Source organism: Brassica oleracea, chromosome C5 (assembly GCF_000695525.1).
Source record: "Brassica oleracea var. oleracea cultivar TO1000 chromosome C5, BOL, whole genome shotgun sequence".
Taxonomy (NCBI): Eukaryota; Viridiplantae; Streptophyta; class Magnoliopsida; order Brassicales; family Brassicaceae; genus Brassica; species Brassica oleracea.
The window spans coordinates 43316200-43335020 of NC_027752.1; the positions used below are offsets into that span (position 1 = coordinate 43316200).

The window sequence follows — 18821 nt, forward strand, 5'->3', positions numbered from 1 at the left end:
ATAAACCAGAGAGTGTTTACAGTGCTTGATTCCTACAAGATGTCAAGTATAAATCAGCTTTGCCCTTATCTTATTGATTATTCTTAAATTAATTAGAAATAAACAATGCAACAAATGCCCTTTTTCAATTAAAAAAAAACAACAACACCTGTAACAAGAATTGAAAGAGATTAGAGATGTAGGAGTGAAGATGCACATAACAAGAACCTCTTTGACTGAGACAAGGACGAAGTGCTGTCTCTTTTTTCATTTCATGTTCCATATTCGAAGATGCAAACAAGAACACCCTAAAGAGAATTAGAAAGAAAAAAAATATACTCCAAAACATTCCATAAAACCTCCAAGACTATCGATCTATCAGATTATACGAACACAGTTAGAGAACAATTTCAACAAACTAAACTCACGTTTAAACTTCTAGACTCATACTTCATCAACCGTTCAGATATATTCACATTTAAACTTCTAGACTCGCACTCCATCAACCGTTTGGTTAGAGTTGTTTCAGATATATGCACAATGTCCGCCTGAAATATGTCTCGTGACTTTTAGTTTGATTAATAATCAAAAAATAGAAAGTGATTATATATCACGTAAACATTGATCCTTTCACATTGAAGTCTATAAATCTTTTCTGAAAACTTTGAAACGTTACAAGAACAAACAAAAGCATAAAGTATTATAGCACTCTTATGGTGCGGGTCCAAGTAGTTTGATAGGCTCTTCTTTCTTCTCAGTGGCGTTACGATTTGCCGCAGAAGCTCTGAGAGGAGGCTCGAAGAGCTTGCTCGCCACATCAGGAGGCAACTCGTCTTCACCCGGAAGCACAAGAAGCCCTTTCTCCCTCAGAGAGGAAGGCTCGTTGTAGCAAACCCTCCACAGTGAATCCACGAGCTGTCTCTCTTCTTTAACTGTTCTTCGATCCTCTTGTGACATCAAGCTGATCCCTTCGATCCTCTCTTCTAGCAGCTGCCTCAACTTCTCATCGCCTTTCTCTATGCTGCTGCTTCCACTCCCGTCGTTTTTCTCTCTTGCAAGCTCGAGTAATCCGCGGAGAGCAGCTTCTCTTGTCTCTGCGTCGTCGCTAGACGCCAGATGCATCATCACTCGGGGGAAGCCGAGTCCAGCGGCGATGCTGCGGTCTGAATCATCCTCTTGGAGAAGATATTGCAACAAGTTTAAGGCTTTCCTGAGATATTTAAACAGAACAACTCAAGAATCCAAAGAGGTTTGAAGTACTTGTAGGACGTAACGAGTAAGAGAATTTGAGTGGATTACCTTTGAAATCTCACACTATCAGACGCCATAGCATCTCTTAGCCCAGCGTAACCATTAGCAAGCTTGAAAGCAGTGACTCCAGGTTTGTTATGGCGAATCAAAGCTACATAAGATACATGTAGTCTTTAGTATATGTTTCAATCTTTACTATAAACCACCAGAGCATGCTTACATGATATTGCGCTGAGAGCTTGAGTTCGAGCATGAACATCTGCGTCGGAGGTGAAGTTTGATAGCAATGACTCCAAACCATTAGCTTCCATAACCAACTCCTGACTTCGAGGATTGTTCTGAACTATCGTGCTTACCACATCAGCAGCTTTGGCTCGAATATTAGCATGAGAGTTCTTGAGAAACCCGAGGAGAGGAACCAAGCCCCCAATTGAATGAAGATCTACACAACAGTAAGTAAACCAATACTCAAATCTGAGCTAACCAAAGTTCCGAAGTAAGAAGAGCAAACTAGTTTACCATTAGCCATGTCGATTGATTCAACGTGCTCCTGCAACTCATCCAGCAAATCTACCATAACATTAAAAAACAAATCAGCACCCGCACAAGATAAGCCAGGAAGAAACTATATGATAAGGTCGAATAAATTCACCTTCAATATCATCAGGTGTTACTCCATGTTCCACCAAAACCTGCTCAGGTGTTTGCAAAACTAACGTGATCTCCTTCATGCGTTTGACTACATCTAGTGTCCGTGACTGCATAGCCTCCATAAACCACTTCCTATCCTCCTCGCTGTCTCACCAAAAACAACTCAATCAACTACAAACACTAAAAAAATATACAGAGCAAGAAAAGAGATACCCTTTCACCTACATAAGCTGCACGAATCGATAACTGTGTCTAATCGAATCGATACTGGTTACTTTACACAGGCCCATCTTTAGAATCACTCAAAGGAATGATCTTTCTCAAGTGAAAACCAAATCTATAACAACCCACCAAGCAAGCATCCTAATCTAGTCTCGGACAAACGACAGAGACAGAGCCTAAGAAGCTAGAAAGTGAGGTCCGTACCTCAACTGGCGAGTTGGTCGAGTACCGTCGGCGTGAGAAAGACTCCATTTAAGCAATCCATCCCAATTGGGTCCGTCTTTCGCCATTGAAGAGCCGCAAAAAGAAAAACTTGGAACAGAAGATGAGAGAGAGAAACTACAAGAAAGATCGAAGCTTTTGTGTCTTTTCGTTTGTAATAATGAAGAGGAAGAGACGGCTTATCGGTGGTTTTGTTTTTATAAACGACCAGAGGATTATTCGCGAAGCTGCTACCACATTCTGAATTATCTTTAAACCTCGTCGAGCTCTGAAGAGAAGGCCGATACAAAAGTAAAGACAATTTTAACGTTATGGGGCTTTGAAGATTGAGCCCAAATACAACTATATTGGGCTTTTGTAGGCCTGTTACGTTAAGGATGAGAGAGCCCTCTTATCCAAATAACCTATGCTTATTTCAATCCCAACCATAAAACAAATTCATACCACAACTTAGACATTAGTCAATGTGTTAAATGATTAAATCTAGGTAGTCAGATCACACACCAGTGAAGATGCTATTTTTTTTTTAACATCTTCGCTAACGTGTGAATAATATTAAAGAGTTTGTGTGGATAAATTAAAGATTTTGCATTGGATTTATATTGATTCATATATAATAATGCAATGTGAAAAAAAAACACATTTTGTTTCCCATCTCTCTCTCACTCTTCCGAACTCGTTCGCGAAGAAAGAAGATCGCCGTTGTCTACCTGACTACCTCGCCATCGCCGTCATGGATCCTTGGAGAGCGCATCGGATAAGGAGAGCGGAGAAAGTCCTTGCAGATAGATATATGGCATATATCAGGGATGAGTTTCTCAAAGAAGAAGAGATTGACGAAAATGACTTTCCTCTTGAGTTCTCGTGGGAAAGAGTTTGTAACAGGATGCTGAAGATGATTTCGATCACGAGAAAGACGATGGAAGAGCATAAACTCCATCTTGATTCATTCATTGGGACATGGGATGAGTTTGGTAGGCCAGGAGGAAGAGGTCTTGTTGTTTTCACCGTGCAAGAAGCTTGTCTTTGGGTCGACGAATCCTTGGAACCTTACCTCGCCTATTTTACTTACTCCTAGACCAAGGTCATGATCGTGAGTGAAAATAAGTCGACAAAGTCATGGATATCACAGATTTTGCCTGCACAAGCTAATGTGGGTTAGAACTTACTCAGCATGCCCCCCTGACATTTTGGAAAGTCTGACAAGTGTCACTCACCGCATATGAGACAATTTTTTTGCTTTAACCATGTTGTATAGGAAAACAAAACTCTTACATGAATGGTGACTGTGATGCTCTATTGTATGAGAGATATGAACTTGAACCATCTCATGATTTTCATTGCAACATTCATGATCTATGCGAGCCTAATAAGTGGGGCTGCTGTATTTCTTATTAAAAAAACTGCAATGTGGAAGTAACATCATATCAAAAATATAAATGTTGCATAGTTCAAATCCGGTTACACTTGTTATGTATTATGATCGACTGATTTTCTTATGTATAAATTTTGGGCATATTTATCATCTTTTATTATTTATTTTAATTGCTTACGCACCTATAATTCAAAAACTTTTTGGTTGATGACTAAAACACAGTAGACAATCAAAATTCATGTTATGATTATTATATGTTGAACACGACATTAATACATGACATTAATATATTTAATCAAAAAAACATGCATTGATACATAAAATATATATATATATATTTGTATTTTTTTGGCTCACCGATTTCACCTAAAAATACATATTAGTTATAGTTATTGTATAGGGATTCGTCTTGTCTTTGTTTAATTCGTCAAAAAGCGACACACTCCCATAGACACGTGTATTTTCTCTATTTTATTATTTTATGCGGATAAAACATATAAATTGTAAGTGTTCAAGATTTTCAGAATGTTAATCCCATATGCTTCCAAGTAGAATTTTATTATTATATAAAATAAAATTAAGTAGAATTTTTTTATAATATTACGTACGAAGGATAGAAAGTTTAGAAAACACAATTTTAAAAAAAAAAATATTGGAAGCCTCATTTCAAATTCATATTTGAAACATATACATCCCCATAATTAAGAATGTTAATAGGGACCTTTGATGGTTAAATAAAAACAAGGGGTGAAATCCGAGATAGTGTAAGAATAAAAGGGTCATTTCAGTTAGTGGGAGCGCTTCGAGTTAAAGACATGACACATCTCCAAAACCATCGACAGCTTCAGACATACTCCAACAACAATAATCGAGAAGGAAAAATTAAAAAAAGAATCCATTAGCCGAGACACCGTTGTTCCTAAGCCGGAGCTTCGTCTTAACCCTCCAAACGTTGTTGTTAGCCGGAGGAGTAGAAAACAAGATGAAACGGAAAGGAGTCGGGTTCTCTCTCCCCGTCGCGGTGGTGATGATGGTGATCGGTTTCGTCTATTTCTCAACGGTTTTCACTTTCATCGATCGGTGGTTCAGCCTCACTTCCTCTCCCGGAATCGCTAACGCCGCCGCGTTCACCGCCTTGGCTCTGATGTGTGTGTACAGCTACTCCATCGCGGTTTTCAGGGATCCGGGTCGGGTTCCACCCAGTTACATGCCAGATGTTGAAGATCAGGAGAGTCCGGTTCACGAGATTAAGCGAAAGGTCAACTCTTTATGCCTCTCTTACTCTCTCAAAGTTATGATCCTTCATCCTTGACATTAGGTTGAGATATGTTGTTGGCTTGGAAGAGAACTTTCAAGCTATCAGAGTTGTTCCTAACTTAGGAATCATTACATGTAGCCATGTCTTGTGTGAGGCAAGCTTTTCAAGCTAATTAGATTTGTAGCTAGCTTCTGATTATGACCTTAAAGGTTGAGGCTTTGAGATTCTATATGTGAGATATGTTTTAGGCTTTTCTGGGACTCTCTTGAAACTGTGTTCTTAGCTCTTTCTGATAAAAGTTCATTTGTGAATTTTTTTTTTGTCTCACTGCTTACGTTGGTTAGTTATTTGCAGGGAGGAGATTTGAGATATTGCCAAAAGTGTTCACATTTCAAACCTCCGCGAGCTCACCATTGCCGAGTTTGCAAAAGATGTGTGCTTAGAATGGTATTTTCTTACTCAACACTTGCCAAAATTAACATCAAACTCGCCAAAACCTTTGTGATATTTGTGGTGAATCAGTTGTATTGTGATTTGTAGGACCACCATTGTATTTGGATCAACAACTGCGTAGGACACACTAACTACAAGGTCTTCTTCGTATTTGTTGTCTATGCGGTGACTGCATGCGTATACTCTCTAGTACATCTCCTAACCTCTGTTAGTTTCAACGTATATCTCTATATTCCCCTTAGTATATGAGCCTTATATGTATATATTCATAGGTTTTGCTTGTGGGAAGCCTTACTGTTGAATCTCAAGATGAAGACGAAGAAATGGGAAGCTATCTAAGAACTATATACGTAAATGATTATTTCAATTTGCTTCGAAAACTACCAGCAACTATCATTCTCCCTTCGAATGTTTATGTTTTTGTTAAATCTCAGGTATTATCAGCTTTTGTTCTCATCTCATTGAGCATAGCGTTAGGTGTTCTTCTCGTGTGGCACATTTACCTCAGCTTACAGAACAAAACAACCATCGAGGTTGTTCTTTTTCTTTCTATTCCTAGTTTTTTTTTTCTTTCCATCTGCTAATACACGTTGCGTAAATTTTGAGCAGTACCACGAAGGGGTAAGAGCTATGTGGTTAGCAGAGAAAGGTGGGCAAGTCTATAAGCATCCATATGACATAGGCCCATATGAAAACCTGACCTTGGTATAAATATTTCTTTTATCTTCCTTAGATGGTTAAGTATCAGTTAAAAGGTTTTAATCTTTGTTTCTTCTTTTAGATTTTGGGTCCGAACGTACTTTCTTGGCTCTGCCCTACATCAAGGCACATCGGTTCCGGTCTGCGTTTCCGTACAGCTTTTGACTCCGTCCCCGTTTCATCTGAATCAAAACCTTAGCCGTGATCCAAATCATATATTCCCAAATTTTTGGTGAGTAAGGCAGCAGATTTACAACTTCACAGTACTCTGGCTCGTCCCTCCGCAGGCGTTTTAGTTGCCTCAGCTCAAAACCAAGAGGCTGCTTGATCAAGAACATCTGTTTGTGAAATTATGATGCCAGTTAGGTCAGTTATTTCCACTGTTTATTTTTTTTAATTTGGATTCCTCAAAGGAGAAGTGAGTTAGGTTTGTGGATACAGAACTCAGAATTATACATAACAATTAACAGGTGAAAAGATACATCTTTGTAAGATTATTAAAGGCTTTTTATAATCTCTTATCAGAATCAGAACAGTTCTCACAGTATGTGTTTATATGCAATGCTGAAAACTTAATAACTTGTAAGAAAGCTCTTAGATTGTTGAATTCCATAAGAAATAAGAAAAAGAAGCTTGTAAAGAAGAAGAATGGCAAAATTAGAGAGGAAGATCAAGCCCCTTTCCAACATCAACACCAATGATTTGAAGTATTCCTTTGTTCAAAATCTGAAAGAAAAGAGAAAAAAAAACATTTGTTAAGCTAATCTCTTTTGTCTATAAGCATATCACTTCAATAACAGTTTGAACTCACCAGCTCAACAATGAAAGTTCCGATGAGACCAATCATACAAGCTCTAGAGTTCCATATCTCAGCTGTAAATGTGAATCCCAGAAACGCTGGTTCGAACTTGGGTTCCACTTTTGGCACTATCACCTTCCCAACCAAAAAAAATACAAGTTAACACAAGAAAAGGAATCGTTAAACGAAGAAGAAAGACATTGAAGCTTTAAATTTTATATGTCAAAAGGTGTGTAAGAGACAACAATTTACATACCCCTTGAGGGAGTTTTGCGGCACGAACACAGAGAGACGATTGCTTCCGGCCATACCCGAGAGTTCTTTGGCTCAGACAATGTCCATGAACAAACAGCTTCCGAGGAATAGGTAAGAAAGATGAGGACAGTGGCGTCGAGGTGAGAAGCGAGCTCGCCATTTTTTTTTCTTTGGAGGCGAAGGAGAGAAAGACGAGGGAGGAAGATGAGTCTTGGTTTTTGTGGATGTGCTCCGTTTAGTTCAGATGCATTTCGTCCGTACAAAATCTGCAACGTGTCATATTCTTCGCGCCACAAGTAGGATTCCGACACACTATGCGACTGTCCGTAGCAAACTTCAAATATACAGTAAAAATAATATTTCGTAAATTTTATGACACACTAAAGCCTTTGAGCTATTAGTAAGCCAATCCAATTGTATTTTATTACTCAAGGCCCATGTGTTAATGGGCTCATCTCGAACGTCGTCGTTTTATAGCATACAAAGAGGAGAACAGAGGATTGAGAGAAAGAGAGTGTGTTCTGTTTTAATGGCGGTTGTCGTGTCTGTTCATCATCCTTATGCAACCCACTTCTCTGAAAACTTTAATCCTCCTAAACTTCACTTGAAATTCAATAAGTCTCGCCTGAGCTTTAATCATCTTACTCAGACAAACAAGCACCATCTCCGTTGCTTATCTGCCAAATCGACGCCTTCGAGTCCAGTCCCTGAATCTCCTCAAGGTCTCTCTCCTTCCCTATCTCAATTATAAAGTTTCTCCCTTTCTTTTTTATGTGTTGGACTAATTGGTTGGGTTCAGATGGTGAAGAGCAGGAGAGTGTGGGAGTCAAAGCAGCTTTAGCAATGCTGAGATTCTACAAGAGTAACCCAAATAAAAACTCTACTTTGCATTTCCTCAACAGGGTTTTGTTTTCTTGTGTACGAGTGTTTCATGGATCGTTAGTAATGGCCTTTACCGGTGAAAACAGGGGAGATATCGCCGGTGTTACCTAGAAGCTGCCGTTACGTTCCAACTTGCAGCGAGTATTCTATGGAAGCTTACAAAAAATATGGAGTTCTCAAAGGCACTGTTCTCACCACTTGGCGTCTCTGCCGCTGCAATCCTCTTGGTGGATCTGGATTCGATCCTCCAAGATGGTTTGGTGAGAGTAAGATCACTCCCCAGGCAGCAGAAGAAGAAGATAGTTATAGCAACGAGGATGAAAGAGAGATTTGAATGAAATATAAAAGAGCAATAGAAGTTGTAAACTTTAAGAAAAGCTAGCATAGTTTGTTGTAACTAGGAGAGAATTAAGAATTACAACATTTGTAATCAAAAATATTTGATATTTTGGAGCGATTCATTAAGTAGACAAATCTTGAAATTGCCATGGGTTGAACTGGATTGACTTAGGGTCGGTGTTGTCTTCAGAGCTATCCGCAGCTTCCCTATGTTCTGAATACTTTCCGTTGAACTGGTAAACTTCAAGATCCCCCCATGGTGTAGGAGTGACTTCTTCAGTTATATCAAACCACTTGGGAGTAAAGCTTTGACCTTTCTCTTCGCGGGTTCTCTTTTCAGCTCTCTGCCTCTCTTCCAAGCTGTATAAAACAAGATATGGGATGAGTATTAGCTCACCTTCACTTTCAGATCCTAAAGAACAAGTGTTTTGTGACCATACCTGCTCTTCTCATTGCCGGATTTGGACATGTCGCCCATCTCTAGCGCGTATCTGTCAGGGCGTAACCGTGAATCAGAGGGCAACAGCTTTTTCGGGGCAGTGTCAAAGCTGTTGATCTTGTGAGCAAAGTGCGTGTATTGGTACTTGTCATCCTTTGGAACATCAGCGAGTTTCCAGACCTAAGAACAAAAGACATGTCGTCAGAGTGAGAATTTTGGAAAGAGAATTGAATTGATGACGGTGGAGAGAAATTGTCAACCTCCTTCAGTTCGGTGCCTGGGAGAGGTTCACCTTCACCGTCACACTGCTGATAACTCATGGACTCGTTCCATTTACCGGTCATGAGTATCTTGGGCTCCTCAGAGGCGTTGTAGACATATCCGTCCACTTCATATCGACCAGATCTGTTGAGACAGTACATGCACATTCCTTTGAGCTTATAATGGGGAAAAAAGAAGAAGATGAGGTTGCTGTGAAGGGAACTTACCCAAACCAGCCGCATGGTTGGAAGTAAAGCACGACTTTATCACCTGTGGTCAGGTTAGTCATGATCATTTCCCCAGGAGAGTCCACCCAAGTTCGTCCAAAGATTAGGTTGTGAACTTTGGTTAGAGGAGGTACCAAGTCAAGAACCACTCCGTCTCTTTTAAGTGTCACCCGTGTCCTGCACCACAGATCCATCGCATTTAAGGTTTAGGATCAATGAACAAATGAAGAATTCTTTGGAGAATTACCTTCCTACTGGGTAAACGTCAATGGAATTGCCCAGAAACTTTGTTTTCAGTTTTGAAGTACAGTCATAAGTGAAATGCTCATTTTCAGCATGGCCAGCGCTCATTGGAGGGTGATGGCTGACCTGAGAACAATATTATTGGTGTCAATAATCTGGGAGAAGTTGGCAGCTAAACATTGAGTCGTTCAAAATTGTTTTTTAAAAAGAAATGGCTCTGACCTGTTCAGAGATGAAGTTAACACCATTGTAATTAGCCATCTCATAAGTCTCTCCGAGGATTGGATTAAACGGTTTCCAGGTACGTTGGAAAGCATAGTACACAGAGATAGCCCATGATGCTGTTAAAAGGTCAATTCTTACGATTCAGCCACACAGGACACATGAACTAAATGAAGAGACACTGATCATAGCATAAATCAAGAAAGGGAAGAGATGTTCTTACAGGCATACACCATGCGCATATAAGGGTCATCGGTTTTTTCTGCCATGTCTAATAGATGCGAATATTCCATCAACTGTCAAGAAACAGAGCACATATCATCAATCATCATCGGATTACAAGATAGGAACAAAACTCAGGTGTTGTCATGAGCTCAAACCTCGGCCATTTTCTGGAGCATTGTCATAGGTTCAAAAATAATCACAGGCAGTGTCACCATAGATGTGACATCAGATCCTATGTATTTCTGCATCATCTTCCAATAACCATCTCGATCCTGAGCATTGTGTTCAAAGGTCATTAGATCAACAGTTGGTGGCAACAAGAAGTGTGAAACAGAGTATATCTATATATACACCTCTTGCTTCCACCTTCCTCTGTTTGCTTCCTCAGCTGCATCCTCTGTACTTCCTTCAGGGTTAATAACTTCAAGTCCCTCATAACCAACCAAACTGAGCATCAAATCAAACACACAACAAAACCCATTAAGCTTAATCCACAAAGGTCTAAACTTTACGTAAACCCAAACTCAATTACAACAAAATCTACGAAGATCTGAACATAGGAGACACCGAAACCAAAAAGTTTCCAGATTCAAACCCAAAATTGATGTTAGCATTACGAATCTAGCTGAGTGGCGGATCCGGGTTTAACGAAAAGGGATCTCAAAAAACCTCACCCGTTAACTGATTTGGTCATGGCCGATCCCAAATTGGAGATCGAGGAAGCAAGAGAAGCGAAGAAACCGCCGCCGCTGTTTTTAGGATCGTTGGGAGCCATCTCTCTCCGCCGTGGGACACCACACTACGAGCTCCGGCGAAGAAAAAAACTCGAGAAAAGGAGAGAGGCGTCCCTCGGAATCTAAACAGGAAACAGATTCCTCAATGATGGAGACGATGCAGAGGAATTAGGATGGGTGCTTGTGCTGGCCTTCGTTGGCACTTGTTTCAAATTTAACATTGATCAAACCGGTTCAATTTAGAAGAATCGAAATTAATTCAAACATTAGACCGAACTGGTTCGGCTAAAGTTGTTGTTGGTTACGAATTATTCGTCATTGATGGCGTCACCAGAATGCATTATATCACGGTCGCAGATATAAATCTAAGTTGGTTTAAGCATATAACTCTATTTAGAGATGGCAATTGGGTTGTACCGACCCTCCTTGTCCCGCCCCGCCGCGGTACACGATCAATGCGGGTCTTGGCGGTACAGGTCCGCGCGGGATGCGGTCTCTAGATGTGCTGCCCAATCCCGACCCGCGACTTGCACAAGTCTTGGCGGTACAGGTCCGCGCGGGATGCGGTCTCTAGATGTGCTGCCCAATCCCGACCCGCGACTTGCACAAGTCTTGGCGGTACAGGCCCGCGGGATTCGATCTTCATCAACACATGCGCTAGTGATGGCAATTGGACTGTACCGACCCGCTGTGTCCCGTCCCGTCCCTGTACCGACCCGCTGTGTCCCGTCCCGCCATCTCTAACCTGAGCATAGCACCTGCAAGAAGGAGAGACGAATAGAGATGAGAACACAACATAAGTCCTATGAATCAGTTAAACACAATGATGCTCAGCCAAAGGATTGAGAATCGTATCGAAAGCACACATCATCCACTCAAGAAGAAATCATATTAGTGATTCAGAAGTACGTAAATAAGAGAATGGCCAACACTCGATGTGTATGCATAGATTAGAAACGATTGAAGTTATTGAAGTTTAGAAACTTGTTTGGTTTGATGCGTATGGTGGTGACCTTTTATAAATTATATAGAAACGATTGAAGTTATTGAAGTTTATAAACTTGTTTGGTTAGAAGTTTAGAAACTTGTTCTAAAATTTTAAACTCATAACACCCAAGAGGTTATAACACCACGTGTATGCATAATATAGTCATTAAGATTAACACCACGGTATGCATAAGAATGGCATGAAGTAACGATGACAAATCCAAATAACCAAATCCAAGTAATGTAAATGAACACCAAAACAAAATCCAAGTGACGAAAAGGCCCATAGTTCTTGAATTGTGGTTCAAAAGAAAAGAAAGAAGATGAAACAGAGAAGAGACTCTACATTGATCAAACGAGAAGATGAAGAACATGCATGGAGAAGTTGTTTTCGTGGATCGAAGTTTTTGTGACGGATCAAAGAAGAGGAGAAGCCATAAGAGATCGGCTTTCTAATCGCCATTTCTCTCAGGTTGTTTTTTTGGTGAGAGCTTGAAGACTCAAAGTGAATATGTCTTTGCGGATCCCCGCGGGTCCCGCGGTACACACCGAGCCCATCCCGCTTCTGGTCCAATCCCGCACAAGCTCAACCCGCGAGGCCCGCTAAAAATTCGGGCCTGAATCTTAGTAACCAATCCCGCCCCGCAGCAAGTTCAAACGGACCGGGCCCGCGGGCAGGTTCATGTTTTGCCATCTAACTCTATTCATCATCATGACCCGACGGCTGATCCAATCCATGTATTAATTTACATATTTATCATGAACATTTTGGAATCTTAGATGTTCAACTCAAACGACTTTACATGCATAGAGCTTCAATAGAGAAATTGTGCTATACGTACCCATTTGTAGTAGATGGATTCCAGAGTTTGATGTTTCAAGATTTATTTTCCTTTTGATATATACACATAATAACAATGGAATCAGTGTATGATTCATTCATTAGGAGATTATGCTGTCTTCATCTCCACGGTGATTTGCCCTTTTTAGTGAAATAAATGAACAGAAAATGTGGATTCTGGTTCTTAACTTTTTTAGTTAAAAGTTAAGAAACAGTTTCTTTTACTTCCGCTAAGAGCATGATTATCCGGGATCCTTAGTGAGGTTCTTAGTGCGTGGACTCCCACAAAACCCTTAAGGATCGGTTACAAAAACTACTAATTAAGAACCGATTTTAGTGAGTTTCTTACACTGTTCACGGGTCCTACTGACTCGTGACGATCCGCGATTGGTTTACTTTTTAAATTTTTTTTTTTTTTTTTAGAAAAAGAAAACCTAAAAAACCCAAATGAATTTCTTAGGGATAAAGATGGCCTAAGAACCTCGTTTTAAGAACTCCGGATTAATCATGGTCTTAGAGAAAGGTTCTTTGTTATCTATGAGCCAATGATGAGAACTTAGGATTATGCTTTTTTCTAGACAAAAGATATTCTACTTCTTTTGACTGCCTTTTCTTGTTTATTCTTGTTGTGTTTTATATACTAAAGAGATCTTCCCTCGGATCATTATTTGAACTGATTCTTTTCACAATTATTGATTTGTTTAGTTTGTATATATAGGGAACTTTTTTTTGGGAGGGGGTGGTTTGAGGCTTAATCTTACCTCCAGTGCATCATAATATCAACAACAAAAAATAGTTTACAAGGTTTCGAAGCAATGGAAAATTTCCAACTGTTACACTCTGCTTGTTTGGTGCTGATATTTTTTTTTCACTAAAAAGGAAAAACAATTACATATATCCCGCAAGATTATAGCACCAACAGCTCGAATCACACACGACAAAATAAGCTAACAATAGCAAGAAAATAGACAAAATGAAGATACCAATTTGATAGATAGGTTACCGTTGAAGGCAGATTCCTTTGCTCCCGAGATAGGATATCTAGAAACTTGAGAGGGAAGCCTTGAGTTCCTTTCTCTCCAAATACCATAGATACAAGCTTGGAAAGCCAGTCTCACAATAAGCACAATGATGGAGTCTCTAGATGGTGGTCTTTCAACCATCTGATGATACCATCATCAAGCAAGGAAGGATGTAATAGATGGAGCCTTGAGTAGAAGAAAATCCAAACATCTGAGCTGAAGGCACAATCAAAGAAAGGATGCTGCCTAGATTCCATGTTGGTTGAGCTTTAGCGGACACTCTAATGGGACATGAAGTCTAACACGAGCTAGCACCCAACGAGATAGAGGTGTCAAATGGGTGGGCCGTCCAATGGTTGCCCATGTCCATATACAAACGGGCTTAATATGGACAAACCCATTTTTTCCATTGGTTTTTATTGGACAAAATGTGGAAGACCATTAAGAAAATGGTATTTGTTGGTTTTGGGCTTTATGGACGTGGACTGTCCAATGGTCACAAAACCTAGGGTTTCTAAAATTTAAGTTTTTCCGCTAAAATCGTAAAATCGATTTTTTCGCTTAAATTTTGATATCAAATTTTTCCGCCAGAACCAGAAAATCGAGTTTTTCTGTCAGAACCGCAAAATTGAGTTTTTCTTCAAAACGCAAAATCAAATTTTCCCGGCAAAACCGGAAAATCGAGTTTTCCAGCCAAAACCGCAAAATCAATTTTTCTCGCCAAAACCGAAATTGTTGTACTTATGAACTTATGTATTATTATACTTATGAATTTATGGATGAATTTTAATTTTATGAACTTGTATATGTAATTATAGGCTTATAAATTAAAATTTTCTTATATGGTCATTATGTACCCCAAGGCAAAACCGAAAAATCGAGTTTCTCTGCCAAAATCAGAAAATCTAGTTTTCCGCCAAAACCGCAAAAATGAGTTTTTCCGCCAAAACTGCAAAATCGAGTTTTCCCGTCAAAACTGCAAAATCGAGTTTTTCCGCCAAAACCGCAAAATCGATTTTTCCCACCAAGAGTGGAATTGTTGTACTTATGAACTTATGTATTGTTGTACTTTTGAATTTATGGATGAATTTTAATTTTATGAACTTGTATATGTAATTTAAATTAAAATTTAAAATTTCTTATATGGTCATTATGGACCCCATGGCAGTCCATAAAAATATGGGTGTTAGTGGGTATGGTCCTTAATGGACATGGTTCTTAATGGACATGATAACTCTCTGTCCGCAAACAATAAATGGACAAATGGATATGGGCTAATGGACATGGATTCGCCCAGTTTACAACTCTACAACAAGAAAAGCATGCTTGGGTATCCTTCCTTTAAACCAGACCACCTTATGCCATTCCACAACCAGGAGAGTTTCACTAACCTCCTGCCATGTTGATGCTGATATTTTGATATGGGTCTCAAATAAACCATGTTCTATCAGCAGCTGGAAAAGACTAATTTATTTGTTGCTGGTCGCAGGTCTTTAACTCCCCAGGTTCCAATACATATTAATAATCGGCCTTTTAGATATATGAGTGTTCATTAGTTGGTTTCAAAAAAATTTATTAACCATGATAATTTTTCTTCAAATTAATTGTATACATTTCTCACTTGAGAATCAACATTTGATAGCAAGAACAAAAAATTTCTGCATATATTACTATCTTAGTCAACTAAGATAGTGACAAACTGCTCTTGTGTTACTAATGAAGTGAGGAATTTCATATGTTATTAGATATCTACAATATTATATACTTTTTAGAAATCTATTTATTTAAGGATTTTTTTGTAGGTGGAATTCTCAATTTTTTTTTTTTTGTAAATCGACTTTTAAAATAATAATAAAACTTCGTTTGTATTTATAAGTTGAAAATTCATAAAAAAATGATGAGAGATTCTCTTAAGAAATTATAGTGATCATACACTTATAACTTAATCGTCTTCTAGAGTTTCACTTCTTTAATTCCACTATTTTGTGTGCTATGTCTACTTCTTTCGAGGAACTCAATGAGCTAAATGACATAAACAATCATACATTTTAATGCATTTCAGTAGGAAAAATGTAAAAGGAAGATTATATATTATAATGTTTTGGTACGAAAAAATAGATTATAATGTTTTTCTTTTATTAATTGGGCTTCTATCAAAACAAACCAAAAACAAAAGAGTACTAAAAGTTACATAGTTCAAGCCCAAGGCCTACTGATAGTCCATCTGATACAAACTTTAATTTGACAAGGAAATTATTTAGGTGAGACAAAGGAAGTTATTTGAACCAGACAAGCATGAGTTTATTAACAGATCCACACAATTAAGAATGGAGAATAAGGAGATGAATCGTTACCGATACTTTCAAAGGAGAAGAGCTTCACGTTGAGAGTTTATAAAGGAATCTGAACCTGCTTACAAAACTTAGTCAATTAGTAAAATCTCGAAGGCCTAAACCAAAGCCGATACAAGACATCAGAGAACAGGGAAAGTTAAAGAATCTCGAAAGATTCGACCTCTATTCCTAATGACTGTGTTCTGTTTCAGCCAGTATTGAGGCCACCGGTCAAATTATATTACGATGGATACGATCATACGATAATTCCTTTATGTCTAGATCAAGTAGACTGCTTTGCATGACAGGTGATAAGATTGAGAGTTGCACTAAATACTTCAATGTTATTCTCCATCGGAATAAAATCCGACGAATGTTCCATCCACTATTCTTTTGTACTAAACTAGGGGTATTTGGAAAGAGTTATTATTTCGTCTCAATATTTGATAGGATTATTGTAGTTGTGAATTTTGCGTTTTGGGTTGATTATTGTTTTTCAAGTTTTTTATGGTTATAAAGTTAGAGTTGTGATGATGAACTGTGTAGGCATTGTCAGGGCCGGTTCTGGGCCAAGCCCATTGAAACATTTGTCTTAGGCCCCCATTTTTTAGAGGCTCCATTTCTAGAAAATCCAATATACATACATGACTAAAATCTGAAATGGACCAAAAGGCCAAAAACAAGTCTCACCCATCCAAAAAAAATCTGTATGGACCAAGTGATTGTGAACTACCATTTTACCCTTAATGAATGGATAATATGAACCATCGGATTCTATAATCTTTGTATAAATCAGAACCGTCGGATTAAGAGGAGGAAAGAGGAATGTTATATTTACAAAAGTGTCATTAATGAAACTTCAACCAGAGCCATTGATCATCTTTTCTATATTTTAATCTTGGCCACACGTTTTCACAGATCTCTCATTCTATCTCATCTCTCCCTCTTTAATCTGACGCATAAATAACTCACAGCCACACGATTTTCATTATTTTATTCTCTCATTCGACTAGGTACAACTAGTATAACTCATACAACTATACATGTTAAAAATAATATAACTGGTATAACTAGTATATAAATGTTATAATTCGTGTACAATTTGCAGCTACTATAATTAACTCAACTATTAAATCATTTTTTACATATGATGATAAAATTTCATCTATTTTTCTGAGGTTCTTCAATTATTGTTAAATTATTAAATTACACTATCAATTTTACATAAGATACCTTATACTTTTAAGGTTTGTTAATTAGATTGACCATATTATTATGAAAAATAAACATCAAAAATATATTTACAAAGTTATAATGTGAAAATACTGGTACAACTGGTACAACTTTGACATCTCAGAAATTGACAAAATCAATTCGGTATTCCATATGTAAAAATAATCAAATAACCAAACTGGTAACTGTTTAAATAGATTCCTTATTTTTAATGATTTTTTTTTTTTTTTTATTTTTAGCAATTCTTACACCATCACATAAGTTTACATGATCTACCTTATACTTTTTTAACTTGTTTGTTTACATAATTTATGGAAAACATACATGAAATATATTTTTACGAAATTGATGATTTCATTGTAACTGGGCAAAGCTATGTACACATAAATAAGTGGTACAACTGAGGTAAATATATTTATTATATGGTACAACTAATATTTTTTGATTTCACCGTCAAAGTACAACTATGCACAAATTGGTACAACTCAAAAACTACTACAACTATGTACAGAAGGTACAACTAGTAAACTGGTATAACTACTTGTTATTTTATTTAATATTGTTTTAAATGTTCACCACGTTTTAAATGTGTATCATATTTTAAACATTGGGGTTGAACACATTATTAATATTGGTATAACTAGGACAACTATTCAAGTTCTGAAATTTAAATATTTAATTTAGTACTACATATGAAAAAATAATCAGCTGGCCAAATTGGTAAGTGTTTAAAACAACGCAACTCAAATGTTGCCACAATTAAACTAGTAATACTATTATTGTAGTTAAACCAGTTGTATCAGTCAGACTATTATAATCGTAATCCAAACACCAAACATGAATGCTTATACATCATTTTGAACTCTTGATGTTTTTTGTGTCATCTTCTGGAATATATTCTTCTAATCCTTTGCTATTGCAACATTTTTCGGTTTGACAATTGTCTTCTTTGGTTTCGAGAGCAAAAGGATATAAATGATTTTTTCAGTAAATAGTACAACTAGTTCAACTGGTAAAACAACTAATTATTCAAATACATATTATATAAAGCAAAATTTTAACATATATTGAAAAATTCATGCATGGCATAATTAGACAAACATTTTGGTTCTACATTATCCTCTTCTATAACATTATTCGCTGAAAACAAAAACCGTTATAAAATTGTACTAGTTATAGTTGTTCTAATTATACTAGTTATACTCATTGTAGTTGTACTAGTTATACTAGTTTCAGTTGTACTATGTGTACTAGTAGCACTTTGCGTTCTTCATTGTCAAAAATTTTGTATTTAAAAGTGAGATTCGATTTTATATGAGAGAAAATGGATTGGGAATGATGAAGAATTGATCGATTTGAGATAAGAACGAAAATTCGTAAGGGTTGAAGAGTTTTTTTTTTATTTTGATTTTGATTATGGAATGGAGAAATTTGTTAAAATGGAGATTTAAAATCTGGGCTTTTTGAAAGTTGTGAATCCGGATGAAGTAAATGAAAACAGAATAATATGGAAGGGATTAGATGAATGGCACTTAAGTTTGAGTTTGAGTTTGATTTTTAAGAAATGGTGATGAAAAAATGGAGATGAAGAACGTAAAAAATGATGTTGGAGAAGAAGGAGAGATTTGGGGGTCTAGGGATCCGGATTGGGTTGGGTCGGATTATTGGG

At 37.6% G+C, this 18821-nt stretch overlaps 5 protein-coding genes across 5 annotated transcripts; 2 read left to right on the forward strand and 3 right to left on the reverse strand.

Annotated features, from left to right (window-relative positions):
• Positions 1-561: 561 nt before the first annotated feature.
• On the reverse strand, positions 562-2583 carry LOC106343202 (hsp70 nucleotide exchange factor fes1-like). Its single transcript, XM_013782353.1, has 6 exons — positions 2308-2583; positions 1883-2025; positions 1750-1800; positions 1451-1672; positions 1279-1381; positions 562-1189 (listed from the first exon to the last, which is right to left on the reverse strand). The coding sequence occupies exons 1-6, from the start codon at positions 2391-2393 to the stop codon at positions 691-693; spliced, it is 1104 nt and encodes a 367-aa protein (XP_013637807.1). The 5' UTR covers positions 2394-2583; the 3' UTR covers positions 562-690.
• A 1942-nt stretch (positions 2584-4525) lies between these two features.
• On the forward strand, positions 4526-6652 carry LOC106343916 (probable protein S-acyltransferase 16). Its single transcript, XM_013783276.1, has 7 exons — positions 4526-4958; positions 5313-5405; positions 5499-5600; positions 5684-5761; positions 5846-5944; positions 6021-6116; positions 6193-6652. The coding sequence occupies exons 1-7, from the start codon at positions 4683-4685 to the stop codon at positions 6307-6309; spliced, it is 861 nt and encodes a 286-aa protein (XP_013638730.1). The 5' UTR covers positions 4526-4682; the 3' UTR covers positions 6310-6652.
• On the reverse strand, positions 6635-7423 carry LOC106343917 (high-light-induced protein, chloroplastic-like). The gene is made up of 3 exons (XM_013783277.1): positions 7166-7423; positions 6922-7044; positions 6635-6836 (listed from the first exon to the last, which is right to left on the reverse strand). Exons 1-3 carry the CDS (start codon positions 7322-7324, stop codon positions 6768-6770), a joined length of 351 nt encoding a protein of 116 aa, XP_013638731.1. The 5' UTR covers positions 7325-7423; the 3' UTR covers positions 6635-6767.
• Positions 7424-7681: 258 nt separating this feature from the next.
• LOC106296117 (UPF0161 protein At3g09310) lies at positions 7682-8543 on the forward strand. Its single transcript, XM_013732176.1, has 3 exons — positions 7682-7886; positions 7964-8026; positions 8133-8543. Exons 1-3 carry the CDS (start codon positions 7694-7696, stop codon positions 8378-8380), a joined length of 504 nt encoding a protein of 167 aa, XP_013587630.1. The 5' UTR covers positions 7682-7693; the 3' UTR covers positions 8381-8543.
• LOC106296116 (oxysterol-binding protein-related protein 3B) lies at positions 8404-10920 on the reverse strand. The gene is made up of 10 exons (XM_013732174.1): positions 10677-10920; positions 10356-10449; positions 10158-10274; positions 10001-10073; positions 9778-9896; positions 9560-9681; positions 9313-9489; positions 9085-9229; positions 8826-9004; positions 8404-8745 (listed from the first exon to the last, which is right to left on the reverse strand). Exons 1-10 carry the CDS (start codon positions 10775-10777, stop codon positions 8508-8510), a joined length of 1365 nt encoding a protein of 454 aa, XP_013587628.1. The 5' UTR covers positions 10778-10920; the 3' UTR covers positions 8404-8507.
• Between the last annotated feature and the right edge of the window lie 7901 nt (positions 10921-18821).

Excerpts from the sequence above, each read along its gene's own strand:
- LOC106343916 (XM_013783276.1), top strand. The coding sequence starts at position 4,683 with ATGAAACGGAAAGGAGTCGGGTTCTCTCTCCCCGTCGCGGTGGTGATG. Across the intron at positions 5,762-5,845 it reads GCTATCTAAGAACTATATAC|GTATTATCAGCTTTTGTTCT; the intron begins GTAAATGATTAT and ends GTTAAATCTCAG. Across the intron at positions 5,945-6,020 it reads AGAACAAAACAACCATCGAG|TACCACGAAGGGGTAAGAGC; the intron begins GTTGTTCTTTTT and ends AATTTTGAGCAG.
- LOC106296116 (XM_013732174.1), bottom strand. The coding sequence starts at position 10,777 with ATGGCTCCCAACGATCCTAAAAACAGCGGCGGCGGTTTCTTCGCTTCT. Across the intron at positions 10,450-10,676 it reads ATGACCAAATCAGTTAACGG|TTTGGTTGGTTATGAGGGAC; the intron begins GTGAGGTTTTTT and ends TTTGATGCTCAG. Across the intron at positions 9,005-9,084 it reads CAGGCACCGAACTGAAGGAG|GTCTGGAAACTCGCTGATGT; the intron begins GTTGACAATTTC and ends TTTTGTTCTTAG.
- LOC106343202 (XM_013782353.1), bottom strand. The coding sequence starts at position 2,393 with ATGGCGAAAGACGGACCCAATTGGGATGGATTGCTTAAATGGAGTCTT. Across the intron at positions 2,026-2,307 it reads CGACCAACTCGCCAGTTGAG|CGAGGAGGATAGGAAGTGGT; the intron begins GTACGGACCTCA and ends TTGGTGAGACAG. Across the intron at positions 1,673-1,749 it reads ATCAATCGACATGGCTAATG|ATCTTCATTCAATTGGGGGC; the intron begins GTAAACTAGTTT and ends ACTGTTGTGTAG.
- LOC106343917 (XM_013783277.1), bottom strand. The coding sequence starts at position 7,324 with ATGGCGAGCTCGCTTCTCACCTCGACGCCACTGTCCTCATCTTTCTTA. Across the intron at positions 7,045-7,165 it reads CCGCAAAACTCCCTCAAGGG|GTGATAGTGCCAAAAGTGGA; the intron begins GTATGTAAATTG and ends TTGGTTGGGAAG. Across the intron at positions 6,837-6,921 it reads GAACTTTCATTGTTGAGCTG|ATTTTGAACAAAGGAATACT; the intron begins GTGAGTTCAAAC and ends CTTTTCTTTCAG.
- LOC106296117 (XM_013732176.1), top strand. The coding sequence starts at position 7,694 with ATGGCGGTTGTCGTGTCTGTTCATCATCCTTATGCAACCCACTTCTCT. Across the intron at positions 7,887-7,963 it reads AGTCCCTGAATCTCCTCAAG|ATGGTGAAGAGCAGGAGAGT; the intron begins GTCTCTCTCCTT and ends GGTTGGGTTCAG. Across the intron at positions 8,027-8,132 it reads AATGCTGAGATTCTACAAGA|GGGAGATATCGCCGGTGTTA; the intron begins GTAACCCAAATA and ends CGGTGAAAACAG.